Raw genomic sequence first — 14114 nt, forward strand, 5'->3', positions numbered from 1 at the left:
CTTCCTACCTAGAAAGAGAAAGCTGTTTGTTTTCTTTACCAATTTTTCCTCCTGGGGTGAAAATAAAAAGGAACTTCTAGAAAAGGTTTATCTACAAATCCTGTTTTTAAATTATGTCCTTATTCTCCCAAAATAGCATCTTTTATAATGAATGGTAACAGTTACTGAAAGGAGGAGACAGTACCTTGTTTAGAACCAGGTGTATTACATACGTGTGCTGTGTAAAGCACAGAAGATTTATCTTTGGCCATGAACCAGAATATTTTGAGTGTTCAAATTTGAATTTTCTCTGGGATAAAAACTGCTGAAATAATCTTTGTACACTGATAATTAACATCTACCTACAGGTATATGAGCCATGTATATTTTCAGTACCCAGAACCTTCTTACTCAGCTGCACTATCTGGCCATTTACTTGTTAGAAAAAGTGAAAATTGCCCATGGAGATCTGATTATAAGAATGACAATTTGACAGATAAGAGAACTTATATTTGGCTGACAATTGAGTTACATTCTTCTGAGATGCTGGAACAATAGTTCTTGTCTGGCATTCATTTTGAATTACAAAAAAGTGAGTTCCATAATGATGAAAGAAAAAATTGTATTGTGTTCCCAAACACCTACCATGTATTTCTGACATGATACAGCATTCAAGCTGTGTACTTTTGCAGTTAATTTTTTTTCCTGCAGCATGCATACATACATAGTAGCTTTAATCATGAAAATTCAGAAATAAACTGATGGCATTTTTGCCTGTAGTGTGCTTCTGTGAAGGCACTGTGAAGGCACTTAGTCAAGATTTTAAAAAAGGTTACTATGGTACTGTTTAATTATGAGTAGCATAATCCCATAATTTACCGTGCAAAATTGATAATTCTGTGTTTTAATAGGGTAATAATTATTAATACATTGAAATCCACTCATCATTGGTTCATTTTACAATGGGCATTTATCAGCACCTCAGGTGTTGCAAGTTTTTAATGTCTTTTTAACATTAAATTAATATGTAAAGCCTAATACCATCAAAATACATGTTGTGGAAGTTCTGGAACTTAAAACTAATTTTATAGCCATCTAAAGGCATTGAAAAAATTCTAAGTCAGACCTTGGATACATTTTGCAAGATGTAAATAAACATGATCTCATCCATACAATGAAAACAAAATAAAGGGATGTTATCAGGGCCATTTTGTGTGGGCCACCTTAGAAGGGATTCACTGGAACTTTTGGCCACCCCTTAATTACGTTTGTATGCACAGACAAACAAAAAGACAATTGGGTAAATTACAAGACTTATTCTTGACCTTGAGTTATCTGGACATTTATCTCCATTTAGGAGGTACAGAGGCCATCAGGAATCTGGAAGCTTTCAGCAATTGATGTGGGGTGATTTGTGGTTTTGTTAGGTTTTTTTTTCCCTGGAAGGAAAATATCAAATCATGTCTCTTCCAAAAACAGATTCAACCCCACCCATAAATTCTTGTAAAACAATGGAGTGAGGAGATGGCCAATTGCCTTCTCATATCTCTCCCTAGTGAGACTGCATTTTCCCAAGAAAACAGGGATCTGATTATGATGGCAGTTGGCTTCAGTCACTTTCCAGCCCCTTCTAGCTGTAATGGCTATAATGCGAGTATTTAAAGATAAACTGGAATCCTGCATTTAGATCTTCAAGGGAGCAGAGTGTGCTAATTTTCAGGGTCCAGCAGAGAGGGATCTAGCCCACTTCATTGTCAGAGAGGACAGAGTTAAGAGAAGGATGATAAATTGCACATTGCATGGGCTGGGATGGTGTGTCTATGAGAGCATTGGCTGTCTGGTGATTTCCTACCACAGCTTTCCTTTGTCTTTTGCTGCCGTTCTGGGCAGCTGACACTTAAGACACTTAAGTGTCTTTTTTTTTTTACCCCAGGATTACAATACATGGTAATCTAAGGAGAAGAGTAGATAGACTACAGTACCTGCTTCACTTACTGAAAAAACACAAACACTGCTTTCCTATTTTTTGGGGGATGGGGCTGAAATGGGGAGAGGATTAGGTTGGCAATGTAATTTGAGCTCTGAAAGAATAATCTGCATCTTGATTTAGCTGTTAATATTGTTTTGGCTATAATCTATATCCCTTATCAGTGTAGTAAGCATTTAGCTGTGATTTCAGCACATACACTTCTGGAGCCTTTTTTTTTTTTTTTTCCCCAGAAGTGCTTTTGAATATATTACAGAGGGTATATTTCATATACATGAGATGAAGATTTCTGTTTGCATAACCATTTGCAGAAAGTCTTTGTTACAACTGCTTTTTATTGAGATTTGGGCAGGTCAGCCAACATTCATGGTTATGTGGCAAACATCTGCACTCTGCATAAAACAACTGTCAAAAGAGAAAATAAAACATATTACAGAAAACTTCTGTAAAAGCTTACTATAGCAGTGGGGAACAAAGAGACACAGGACTCCCTTATTCATCCAAAGGAGATCACTTTATTGCAGAAATCACTCCCTTTTATACCTTTAATCTCAACCAGACAGAACCAGAATTTACCAGAGGAAGGGCACCCATTGGCTGGCTCAGCTGCAGTGCTGCTGTCCACGAGTCATAGCCACCTCTCACCCCCCAAACCAACTTCCAACCTCCTGCCTGCAGCTGTGCCTTCCCACAGGGCCTTCTGGTGAGCATAAGCCTTAACAACTTCAGCAAATATATAACCCCATATCTTACATCTTTCTTCTATGCATTTCTATGCATTCTATGCATTTCACATAAAAGAAAATTCTTTTGGGAGCGGGAAGTTTTTTCTTTATCTTAAAACCAAATTGACGTGCAAAACCACACTGTGACTATTACTCAGAAAGTTTAGACTTAGAAATATAGTTATTTCTAGTTTGTGGGAAAAAAAAATATAAAAAAAACTACCAAAACTCAACAGAACAAGAAAACTTGCATTTGAAAGAAGTTATGAAATAATTATCCATTCTAATATTCTAATCTTTTCATGCTGGATTTTTCATACTGCAGTTGAAATTATATATACTTCAGCTTTGTAATTCATACATGGTATTAAATATTATAGGCTAATGTGATTTTTTTTTTATGTCTCTAAAAACAAAGCAATAGTATCTTCATACACACTATGTCAAAGAGCTTTCTTTTGAAGTTACAATAGTGTTCAGCCTATGTAACAAATCAAATTTTCTTAATGTTTAAACTACAGATTGCTGAAGTGACCTCTTAGTGATCTGTTTTTTTATTTAGAGTTCTGTTTTCAGATTTTAAAGTTGAGATTTATGGGCAGGACATTCCTGAATCAATACCCACTTTTTCTTGTGAGCTTGGGAAATACAGGTGCTGATGTATATCTTCTAACCATCTGTAAATTTCTACTTGCTAGCACACCACCAGTTTCTGGAGAAACATGCCTTACGGCATTTCTTTCTACTAGGGAGCAAATTGAAAAGAGGCGTCTTATAACTTTGGGATGTACCATAATTACACAGCATCAAAAGAAGCAGACTTTAAATGATTATAAATAATGTAATTAAGAAGTTACTTTGCTTGCCCAGCTTTCCCAAGCAATCAAAACTTATTTGCTATTTGTTGTTCTCCCCTGTGGGAAAGTCTTGGTATGGTAGGTGGAGGACAAAGACAGAGCTTCCTACAGTTACTGTGATTTAGATTTAAATTACTTTTACATGCAAGGTCTTCCACTGTCTGCCCTAAAAAGCATAACACTGGGTTTTAAAATCATGCTTTTAATTGGCTTCATGACAAATTCCTATTCAGTTTATATTAGATATTTGGGTTTAAATTGTGCTTTTATTGTGCACATAAATATGAGCAGAAACAAAACAGCAGCTGTCCTTGTGCATCATACCATGCTTTCTAGATACCTTGGGGTTTTTTCATTAGGTGTTTTCTGTGCTATAAGGAAACTTCTTAGTGGATATAATTCTGAAGGTTTTCAGAAAATTCATATCATTCTATGAGAAAAATTGTTTGCTTTTCACACAGTTGTTTTCCAGTTTCCACTGGCACCCTGTGGCAAACTAAAGCTCTTAATTTGTGGGGCATTTTGAAGTATGTCTTTTCAGAATTCATTTATTGTTGATTTTCTGGCAAAGCTGCAGATAATGGTGGATGAAAAATATTGTTATATTTAAGTCATGCGAGAGTTTTCTAATACAGGGAGAATGTTGGTGTAGATGGAATAAATCAGCTCAAGTAGGGCCCACATACCGCCAACCCTTCTTCTCTTGTGTGGGAATACAAATGTACTAGTTATGCTCCATTACCAAACAGTGTTGAAAAACTACTTGGCTTTCTTGAGCAGGATTTACTCTTTTATTTGGGGACTCTATATCAGTAGCTGGACTTGGCTAGGGTTCTGAGAAGAAAGTCCCCTGGCTGTTGATAGCCTACAATTAATTAAGGGTTTCTGTGAGATGAAGGGACAGCCTTTCCCCATTCCAGAAGCACTGAGCTGATGATTTCAGCTTACTTCACTGACTGTGGTTTTTTCATTTGTTTGTTAGGGGGTTGGTTTTATTTCTGTGGAGATTCACAATTGTGTATGATCTTCTAGGACTACTAAGAAATGGCAGAAATAGAAGACACTTAGGTCAACTGGTTCATTAACCCACAAGGCTTGGAGCCAGAGGGGGAATAAGTGCATGGTTCCAGGGACATGACATGGGAGCTGTTACTTTGAAGAGAGCTGGTTATGTATCTCAAGGATCTTGATAATTCAGCAACAGAAAAATTATCTCATCCTTGGAACTAATATGAGTCTCTTCGCCCAGCCAAAAAAACTGTCTCAGTTACAGGCTGCCTAACTTGATTTCCATGCTCTGGACACTCCCAAAGGTACATTTGCTATGCCATCATATGAGAAACTATTAGGGAAATGTGGAAAGAAAAGCTCAGCACTTTTCTGTGAGGAAGGACTGTGATGAGACAAAGATCTCATTAAGTTTGCTTTGCCATCTACACTGTGATAAGGACAACTGCCTGCTGTAAGCACAGGCATTTGACTCTGTTTGAGTAAGAAAATACATTTAATCCTACAGTTCCAATATCCTATGACACTGTAATCTATGGTTTACCCCAAAGCTAGAACTGAGAGGTTCATGTTACAAAATATGGAAACAGGAAATGAGACCCTTTATAAAACAGTATCAAAGAAAACTAGTCTTTGCTGATATGTGGAGCTGGGAGAACCTTCACTGGGGTATTTTGTCTTCCCACTTAATTTCTGATTAGGAGAGCAAGTGCTGAAGAAGTGTACAAGCAAACTACAGGCAAAGGTGTTTATGTTAGTTAGTTGACTGTTCTCCATCTTGCTTTCAGACAGAAAGCTATTCTGTACTTCATGTGTTCTTGACTAAAATTGTTCTTTACTGATATTGAGAATCCTTTCTGGACAGATTCTCACCATGGAATACAGACAATCTAAACCTGTAGTGTTTTGCTTTCATTTGCATTCTTGGGATGGTTGGGATGGAAGCTGGCGGAGTGGGTATTTCTGAGAGACAAGTGGAACTCTGCTGTTAATCTGGGGGAAATGAATATATGTTGTGCACACAGAAAACTTCTGTAAAATTCGGACTAAGAAGTGTAAACTATCCTTGGTGTCAGCTTGAGAGGCCACTTTTGGAGGCACAGTTTAAAAGTAACTTAGCTTTTGTACAATGCTTTTTGTTCATTAAAGGCGGTGCCTGGATTTATTCTACAAGCAGAACCTCTTGGAATTTTTAGCCATTCTAAATCTCAGTATGGCTGTTAATTCAGGAAGCAACTGCACCAAATCAGTTTTCTCAGGAAGCATTTCAAGTCTTCCATCTATTCATTAAAGATGCAGCTCATCTGCAGAATCTCTTTATTTGTAACTTTATAGTAGTGCAAATATGCACTTGGTTTCCACAGAATGTGACATATGGTTATTTGCCAGTCTTTCTACTTCTTGTTTTAGTTCTCGTTTTTAGTTCTTGTAGGGGTCTATTGTCTTTTCTTTTCTTTTTTTTTTTTTTTTTTTTTTTCTCTCTTGCTCTTCAAGGGAACCAATTTAAAGGATTATTTATGAAGAATCATTTAGGATGAAATAGTGTGGTTGTGTTATGGGAGTAACACCATAACCTTTTGCTGGCATCTCCCTAACTTCTCACCACAGGATGCATTTTCAAAGCTGTAGATGTGCATAAGCAACTAGTTTCTGCTTCAAAAGTTTGTTCTACTGCTGTGTCACTTCATACCTGCTCAGCAGTCCACTGAGCCCTGACTGACCCAGGGCTTCGGTCTCCCTTAAATCCTAAGTCTCTGATGGAATCAAATGGAGAGCTTCCATAGTGCTCTGCTTGTGCCCCCTGCTTGAATTTTCCACTTAATTGAGTGGTATGTGCAACAAATGCCAAAAGTAATGTTTCTTGCCAAAACAAGGATATGAGACCTCCTGTGATGTGGGTTGTTGTCAACAGCTATAAAAATGTTTGCATTTAAATTTGCAGTTGGTGCATAAGAATGTGTGCACTGTTAACTACACAGTAGGCTGCTCCTCAACATCTCATCAGGAAAGCTGCTTTTCAGGTTCTGAAGGTGACAAACAATGGATTCAATGGCAAAAAATCCCCACTTACTAATTGTAGTAGGCTCACAGAGAAATAAAAGACAAGAGAATGGAAGCTAGAATGGAAATACTACTGTATGCTAATATTCCTGCAGATGAAAGGAATCAATAGAAATACTACATTCAAGCCATGAAGAATTCCTCAGTGGGGGTTTCTAAGTAGTTTTATCTAAACACTTTTACTGAGAGAGTAATTACACTGGTGAGCTGGGCCATAGAGTTGGTTTCTGTGAGATAAACATGTGACCAGCTCAGGGCCTGAGACACATCAATGACCTCTCATTGAATGGCTGCAGAGAGGGACAGTGGAAATGGGGGGGATGACCTGGCTGCAAGCAAGGCATCTTTGGTCACAGCAAAAATCATCTGTGTTCAAAGCCTCAGTGACTTTTAGAGCACTATGGCTACTGGGAGGCACCATCTGTTGGAGGCCTTGCTTTTGCAGTATTCAGTGAAAGGTGCTACAGCTTTCAACATGGATTCAGTATCTAGTTCCTGGTCATGGAAAGAAATATCTTCCCCTTCAATCATATTTGTAGAGAAGTCTTTGTTCCCAGTGAATAGGGCCTCTGCAAATCTCCACGAGCAAAACCATTTAGCAAGCAAATAAAGTACTTGAAAATAATCTTTATAATCCAAAAAGATCTTTTAGCAAAGTTGGAAAATACAGAATAAACACAAATCACTAATTTCTTTTAATCCCCTTGAATAAAAGTTTCCAAGGTTCTCACCATCTCTAGCAGCAAACAGTAGAAACCGTTTCCAATGAGATTAAGACTCCCACAGTACCCACAACACATGCAAGCCCCTAGTTTATAAAAGACTTGTAAAAGAAAAGAAGCCCAGCCCTATTATCTAACCTGTTAACCAAAAGATTTAAGAACATGCACCAAATTTGGTTTCAGTGCACAGCATGAATATTTACTGTTAACAAAAAGAACTTACCTGCTCTAGGCATTGAAGCGTAACAGAAAAGAAATATCACATTCAGTATTACCAGGTACTGTGTGGGGTTTTTGGCAAACTTTTCTCAGTGAAAAATGTCTGAAATGTCAGTATAAATGTTAATGATAAATATATGCCAGTCCACACTGCTCACTAAGAGATAAAATAAAGCAAAACTGGTCCTCCTTTTTGAATTGGCTTATTTTGTTAAACCCTGGCTGTGTTTGGAATGTGGATAGCCTGCTATTACTCACACTATGTCTCAATCACTGAAAACCCACTATGGCATCTGATCTTGGCTTGTAGCTTGACATCTACTCTGCTCATGTTTCCACCTGCCATCACCTCACTTCGGTAAGCAGCAGCAGCAGTACCATCATACCTTTTTTTCAGACTAATACAGGTATTTTCTGATAGCTATAGAACTTCTGGAACAAAGCTCTTCTGATTGCTAAGGGAACCCATTAAATATCTTCCATCCAGCGTGGTTCTTTGTCTTTTATATCTTTTTAATACAGACAAGTTTCACTTTAAAAACTTAAAATATAGAAGTGATGCACTGTCTCTCCAGTGCACTTTATTTTGTGCTTTACAGGAAAAAAAACCAATCTGTTGAGGAAAATCTTAATTGTTTCAAATGTGAGCTCTCCCTTGATTCTAATCCCAGTCTGTGCACAAAAATAAGGTAGCTGTAACAGCTCCTGGCTTGTTATCAGGGCCTGTTTATTTGGTATCTAAACAACAAATTCTGCTATAGAAGTACCTCAGGGACTGATTTTATTTGGACAGTGTAACCACAGACTTCTTGGCAAATTCAAGAGTAAGTTCTGTTCTTGAATAGCCCATCATCTATAAAAAACAGGAGATGGAAGACTATGGAATGTGGAAGACTAGAGCTGAAATGGCTTGTTCAAGGTCATGAAAGATCTGGTGCTGGACAGAATCAGCACTGAAAATCAATTAAGTCGCTTAGGACTTGTTTATAGAAGTGCACAGAGATCTGAGCTGCTTTAGATTAATATGGCTACATAGGGGATTATGCAAGTAAAATTGGTACTGAAAGGATGACCACTCAGTCCTTATAGGTATTTCCAGTCTTTACTAGACGCTGCTTTCACAGCATCCTGGAGACTTCCCTTTCTTTTCCCAGGTGGGAGCCCAATCCCACACTGTAGCAAGAGTAAACAAAATATTGAGTGTTGAGGCTGAACCAAAGCTCGCAGATGTTAAGGGCTCAATCTGTTACTTCCTCAGGAAGAGCAATTGCAATCTGACTCACCGCTCTGCCCTCCCACCCCCCCCCCCCCCCCCCCCCCCCCCCCCCCCCCCCCCCAGGAAAGAGCCTCCTCCCGCTGCCAAGCACAGCACAGCCAAACCACAATCAGCGATGTTCTCTCTGCAAAACACACCCAGTTGCACCGGGCCTCTCACGGCTGGGCAATTCGCTCTTCTATTGAGCTGCAACCGAATGATATAGACAAACTTCGCAAGTTTAGTTGGTTGTGAGGGTATTTAGTGCTGTGACAGTGCACACACTTCCAGTGCAATGGGTTGTTCCTGCGCGCAGTCAACAACATTTCCCACACTTAAAACTTGTGATTGATTGCAGACTATTTATCTGATGCACATTCCCTTGGCTGCCTCCAGAAATGTTTTTTTTCCTGTGTTTTCCGGTAGTTTCCCTGTGGGTGGCACTATGGATGTGGGCACTTTGGGCAGTCTTACCGTAGCACGAGCTCGCTCTAGTGCCCACAAATGTAAGTTGCACTTGGAGCTTTCAAACCCCCGCAAGCCGAGCTGTGTCATATAATCATAGACCATTCGTCTGTGTTCCCTCTGTTTCTAAAAGAGTTAATGCCACAGACAATTTGAGGTCAGAAATGATAATTTACTCTATTTTCACTCAAGAAACTATCACCTTTCTTTAGTGTAGATAGCAAATCATTTACAGTCAAGAAGATAACCAGGCAGCAAAACTATTTAATCTTTCTATTAGCTCCAAATATAAGCCAAAGTTTACAAGAAAGGTTAATCATGAATTAAAGTTCATCTGTGCAGAGGAAATATGTCGATTATTTTCCCAAAATATAACTCTGTGCGCTCCTTACACTGTTTCCTGAGCACCACCTAATTCAAGCATTGGACCTATGAAATGCCAGAACAGTTACATTCTGAATAACAGTCTCACACAACACCTGCAATAATGTAATGATTAAGTATTTAACCCACTGACTGGTTCAACTAAATGCACTCTGTGGTTCTTGAGCCTCACTCTGTTCCTTTGCTTCACCATGGGGTCACTCCCACAGGCTGCAGCTCGTCACAAGCTGCTCCAGCATGGGTCCCTCCCACAGGATGTATTCCTTCAGGAGCAGGCTGCTCCAGTTCTCCACGGGGTCACAAGTCCTGCCAGCAAACCTGTTCCAGAGTGGAGCTCCATGGCCTGTCTCACCATGGTCTTCTCTATGGGCTCCAGGGAATCTGCTCCTGCAGCTCGACCACCTGCTCTCGCTCCTTCTCCACCTGCCTGGGTGTCTGCAGGGTTGTTTCTCCCTCAGCTTCCCCACTCTTCCACAATATAAATGTTTTATATTTTCTTAGACAGGTTCCCAGAGAGGCACCGGCAGCACCCTCTCAGAGGGTCTGAGCTGTGCCTGGTGGCAAGTCCATTGGATCTGGTGGGAATGCTGTGCCAGGCATGCCAGGCCTGTTCCCCACGGCTGCCCTGCAGCCCAGGGCGCCTGCACCCAGCGCTGCCCTCTGCACACAGGCAGCCAAAATCTGCGGCACAAAGAAAGGGCGGTGTATTGCGCTCCCATTGCTCGATGCAGAAGAGTTCCCCGGGCTGAAAGCAGTCTTTTCCATTGGGGAATAGTAAATAGAGGAAGAAAAGAATTGCACACCATAAACTGTAAGATTAATAGAAAAGAAGTAACTGTGGATTAAGTTTAAACAGAGGCGTGATGTCTTACACCAGGGCAGCCTGCTCTTGCAATCCAGCCTAGCAATGGCCTCGTTGTGTGACAGCTACAGCTGGTCTGTAAGCTGCACAGATAAACTTAGCCATAATAGACCCCCACTCCCAGCCTAGTTCGCTAAAGAATAGAAATAAACAAGTCCCCAGGTAAGATAATGATAGGTTGGATTCAAACTCGAGCAGGGAACCCCAGCCAGTCCCGTTCAATCCGGACATCTATCTGGCCAGAGAGCTGGGCAGTGCTGACACCTCAACCAATCTATTGTACAAGCATAGGAATTTTGAACCCCCTATAAAAGTGTGTGTGTGTGGGGGTCCATGAATTGGCTGTTGTTGCATGAACTTGGTGTGTTCAGTTGTGTGCCTGTCTCCTAAACTGCGACCCAAATGTAACATCATTGGACATGCAGACAGCACAGGACAGCCTGCTCCTTTCCACCTCACAGCAGGCCTGGGAAAGCAGGGCCAGGCAGGGCTGATCGTGCGCACTACTGCACAAAAGGAGGATCCAAGGTCCTCCTTGCCCTCTGCATCCCTTTCTTACCCCTTCTTCTCCCCTTGTCTTTCCCATTTCCTTCCCTTCCCCACCCATTCCTTTCCCATCCCTTTCTCTCCCTTCCTTTGACTTTATTCTTTCCCTCTCCACCCCTTCCTCTCCTCTTTCTCTTCTCAACCCATCATATGCTTTTCTCCTCTCCTCTCCTCTCCTCTCCTCTCCTCTCCTCTCCTCTCCTCTCCTCTCCTCTCCTCTCCTCTCCTCTCCTCTCCTCTCCTCTCCTCTCCTCTCCTCTCCTCTCCTCTCCTCTCCTCTCCTCTCCTCTCCTCTCCTCTCCTCTCCTCTCCTCTCCTCTCCTCTCCTCTCCTCTCCTCTCCTCCGCTCCCCCCCCCCCTCCCCCCCTCTCCCCTCTTCTCCCCTCCCCCCCTCCCCCCTCCCCTCCCCCCCCCCCCCCTCCCCTCCCCCCCCCTCTCCTCCCCTCCCCTCCCCTCCCCTCATCCCTTCCTATTTACGGAAAATCACGCTATGAAAAGTGTCTATAAAGGAGACAGAGGAGTCCTGCAACTTTATTTGAATAATGGGAGAGAGTTCACTGGTGCACACGCCCGCGCGGTTTTATGTCCTGAGGTTTTGGAGGACGCAGCCTCCTTTTATCCTAAATTCCTGGTCGCATGTTGCCCTCTTCCTTTCCCCATCGGCTGAGGTACTAGAAAGGTACAGCCTTCCCAAACCGCCTACCATATATGATCCTCCCCTGAACCCCAAAGTTCAGAAACCCAAGATAGCGCTTTGTCTTTTTCAGGAGTCAAGCAGTCTGGGCTCTGCAACAAACCTGCTGCTTGATGTTAATAGCGACATTAAGACCCATTTCAAAAACACCCATACTTTCACCCATCGAATTGTTTGTAAAGACATTAGCATGCATCTTCCCTATCACTTTCCCCTTCCCCTTCCCTTCCCTCCTTTCCTTTCCTCTCCTTATCCCGTCCCATCATATCTCCTTCCTTATTCTCCACAACGCTTCCTCTCCCCTCCTTCCCCCTTCCTTCCTATCCCTTGGTTCCCACCCCTCCATTCCGCACCGCTTCCTTCCCCTCCCCATCCCTTCCTCTCCTCTTCCTCCTCGCTTCCTCTGCCCATCCTACCGCACACTACAGTTCCCAGTGGGCGGCGGGGCTGGCGCATGCGCGGTGCGGGCGCACATCCCCGCCCCGTGCCGCCCCTCCCGCGGGCGGGCCAGGGCCGGGCGGTGGAGCCGGGCGGTGGAGCCGGGCATTGGGGCCGGGCATTGGGGCCGGGCAGTGGGGCCGAGCGGCGCGGAGCGATGGCGGCTGCGGGGCTGAGGTTCGACGGGCGGGTGGTGCTGGTGACCGGCGCCGGAGGAGGTGAGCGCCGGCCGGGGTTCCGCACCCGCTGCGCGGGGGAAGCCCGGGCGGTGCGGGCTCCGCGCAGCCGCCGCTGGCGGGCCTGGCAGGTGCCGCCAGGGCGCCCGGTCCGGCCTTGCGTGGGTAAAGCGGGTTGTTCCCGTAGAGAAGAGAAGCGGGGCTGCGGGGGAGGCGCTGTCCGTGCCGGCCCCGGCCGTTCCAAGGCTGTGCAGGGGTCAGGGCCGTGTCTCCCGCTGCCCTGGGGAGCAGCTGCCGTCCGAGGCCGGCCCAGCACTGCCCGCGCTGGTAACCCCTTGGAACATGGGGGATTTCTGCTCTTTAAACACACCGGGGAGCAGGGCCGCAGCGCCCCGCTCAGCAATGGATGTCGCCCTCCAAGCGCTGTCCTGGTATCCTAAATCCTTCCGGCCTTGGACCTAGCGGCTGAGGCGTGTGACCGGTGTGGCTTCGCGCAGTGCTGCCCCAGCAGGGGTGTCATGTGTGTGCCATCGGTGCTGCAGAAGGCAGCTGCCAGCCTCCTGCCGCCTCCCGGCCCGCCTTGCTCCCGGGAGCCGGCCTGCAGGCAGGTGGGAGCGGGAGCGAGAGGTCTCCATCAGGGCTGGCCTGCGCTGTTGGTGGTCTGCAGGCTTGATCTCTCCAGGGAACTTGGTCTGCAGTGGAATGCTTGGTTTTGCCAGGAAATGTTTTTGGTATTTGTTGTTATGGCGTGGGATTGGTTGGTTGGGGATTTTTGTTGTTTGTTTCTTCCCCCTTATTTTTTTTTCTTCCTCTGCATCCATGCTTTGACCTTTGCCTACTGTGATGGTTAAGCAAAAATAGCTGTCAGTGTGGATGAGTGAGAGGCAAAGTTTGTGTTTGTGATGAGCTCTTTAGGAAACTTGTTCAGTATACTCTGAAAAGGTTCTTCCCTTCCCATGGTGGAGTTCTGCTCTCGTTTTGTGGTGCTGCACATAGCCAGAGGAATAATTTTGAGGCCCTAGATTAAGTGATGTCTTGTAAAGAGGGTATTTTGGAAAGCACTGAATAGTCCATGTACTTCACTTGAAAGTGATCAATCCAATAACCTGAAAGTGATCAACCTGATAATAATTGAGACCAGGTTTTTAATGGTGCTTTTCTGCTTTTACCAGGTCTATATTTGTGGCCTTTTCCCTATATATTAAGTTTCATTGAAGAACAGGTTAAGACCTTGCATAATAGCAAAACAAGGTCACTGTGGCAGTAACAAAGCTTCTAAAAAGTATTGCACTGAGTAAAAGTTGCATGTCATAGGTGTGTGTACAGTGACCCTTGTACTTCTAGGGTTAGGCAGCTTGGAAATGGTTTGTTAATAGAGAAAATTCCTCTTGCATGTTTTATTTCACAACAGCTTTTTAGTAAGAGTTGATTAAATTTAAGCTAAGATTAAGGGAGGTCCTGTTATCTACAGATTAGTTCTAATTTTGCTTTTATTTCATTTACATCACTGTAGTTAGACTGCATTACTAATAGCATTGTTTTTCAGCATTGATTTTTTGGATGCTGGTGAACAGATCAGAGCTGGAAATTTATTTAGATATCTGTATCACTAATTTGTGTTAAAGTGAAACCTATTTTCACATACACACATATCTAAAAAGTGTTTCTTTTCACTTTGAGCAAATCCTTTGTGGATTACTGTGTTGGGCATTGTTTATGCAACCTATCTTGTTTTT

At 43.1% G+C, this 14114-nt stretch overlaps 1 protein-coding gene across 1 annotated transcript in view; it reads left to right on the top strand.

The window, feature by feature from the left end:
- The first annotated feature begins 12282 nt into the window (after positions 1-12282).
- The window catches only part of HSD17B4 (hydroxysteroid 17-beta dehydrogenase 4), a 57091-nt gene continuing 55259 nt past the window's right edge, over positions 12283-14114 (top strand). The window contains exon 1 of the mRNA XM_014257103.2: positions 12283-12420. Coding sequence (XP_014112578.1) covers positions 12360-12420 — 61 coding nt within the window. The 5' untranslated portion in view covers positions 12283-12359. The remainder of the gene's footprint in view (positions 12421-14114) is intronic.

Source organism: Pseudopodoces humilis, chromosome 4 (genome assembly GCF_049639895.1).
Source record: "Pseudopodoces humilis isolate 2021_Gansu_Grassland_sample_001 chromosome 4, ASM4963989v1, whole genome shotgun sequence".
Classification (NCBI taxonomy): domain Eukaryota; kingdom Metazoa; phylum Chordata; class Aves; order Passeriformes; family Paridae; genus Pseudopodoces; species Pseudopodoces humilis.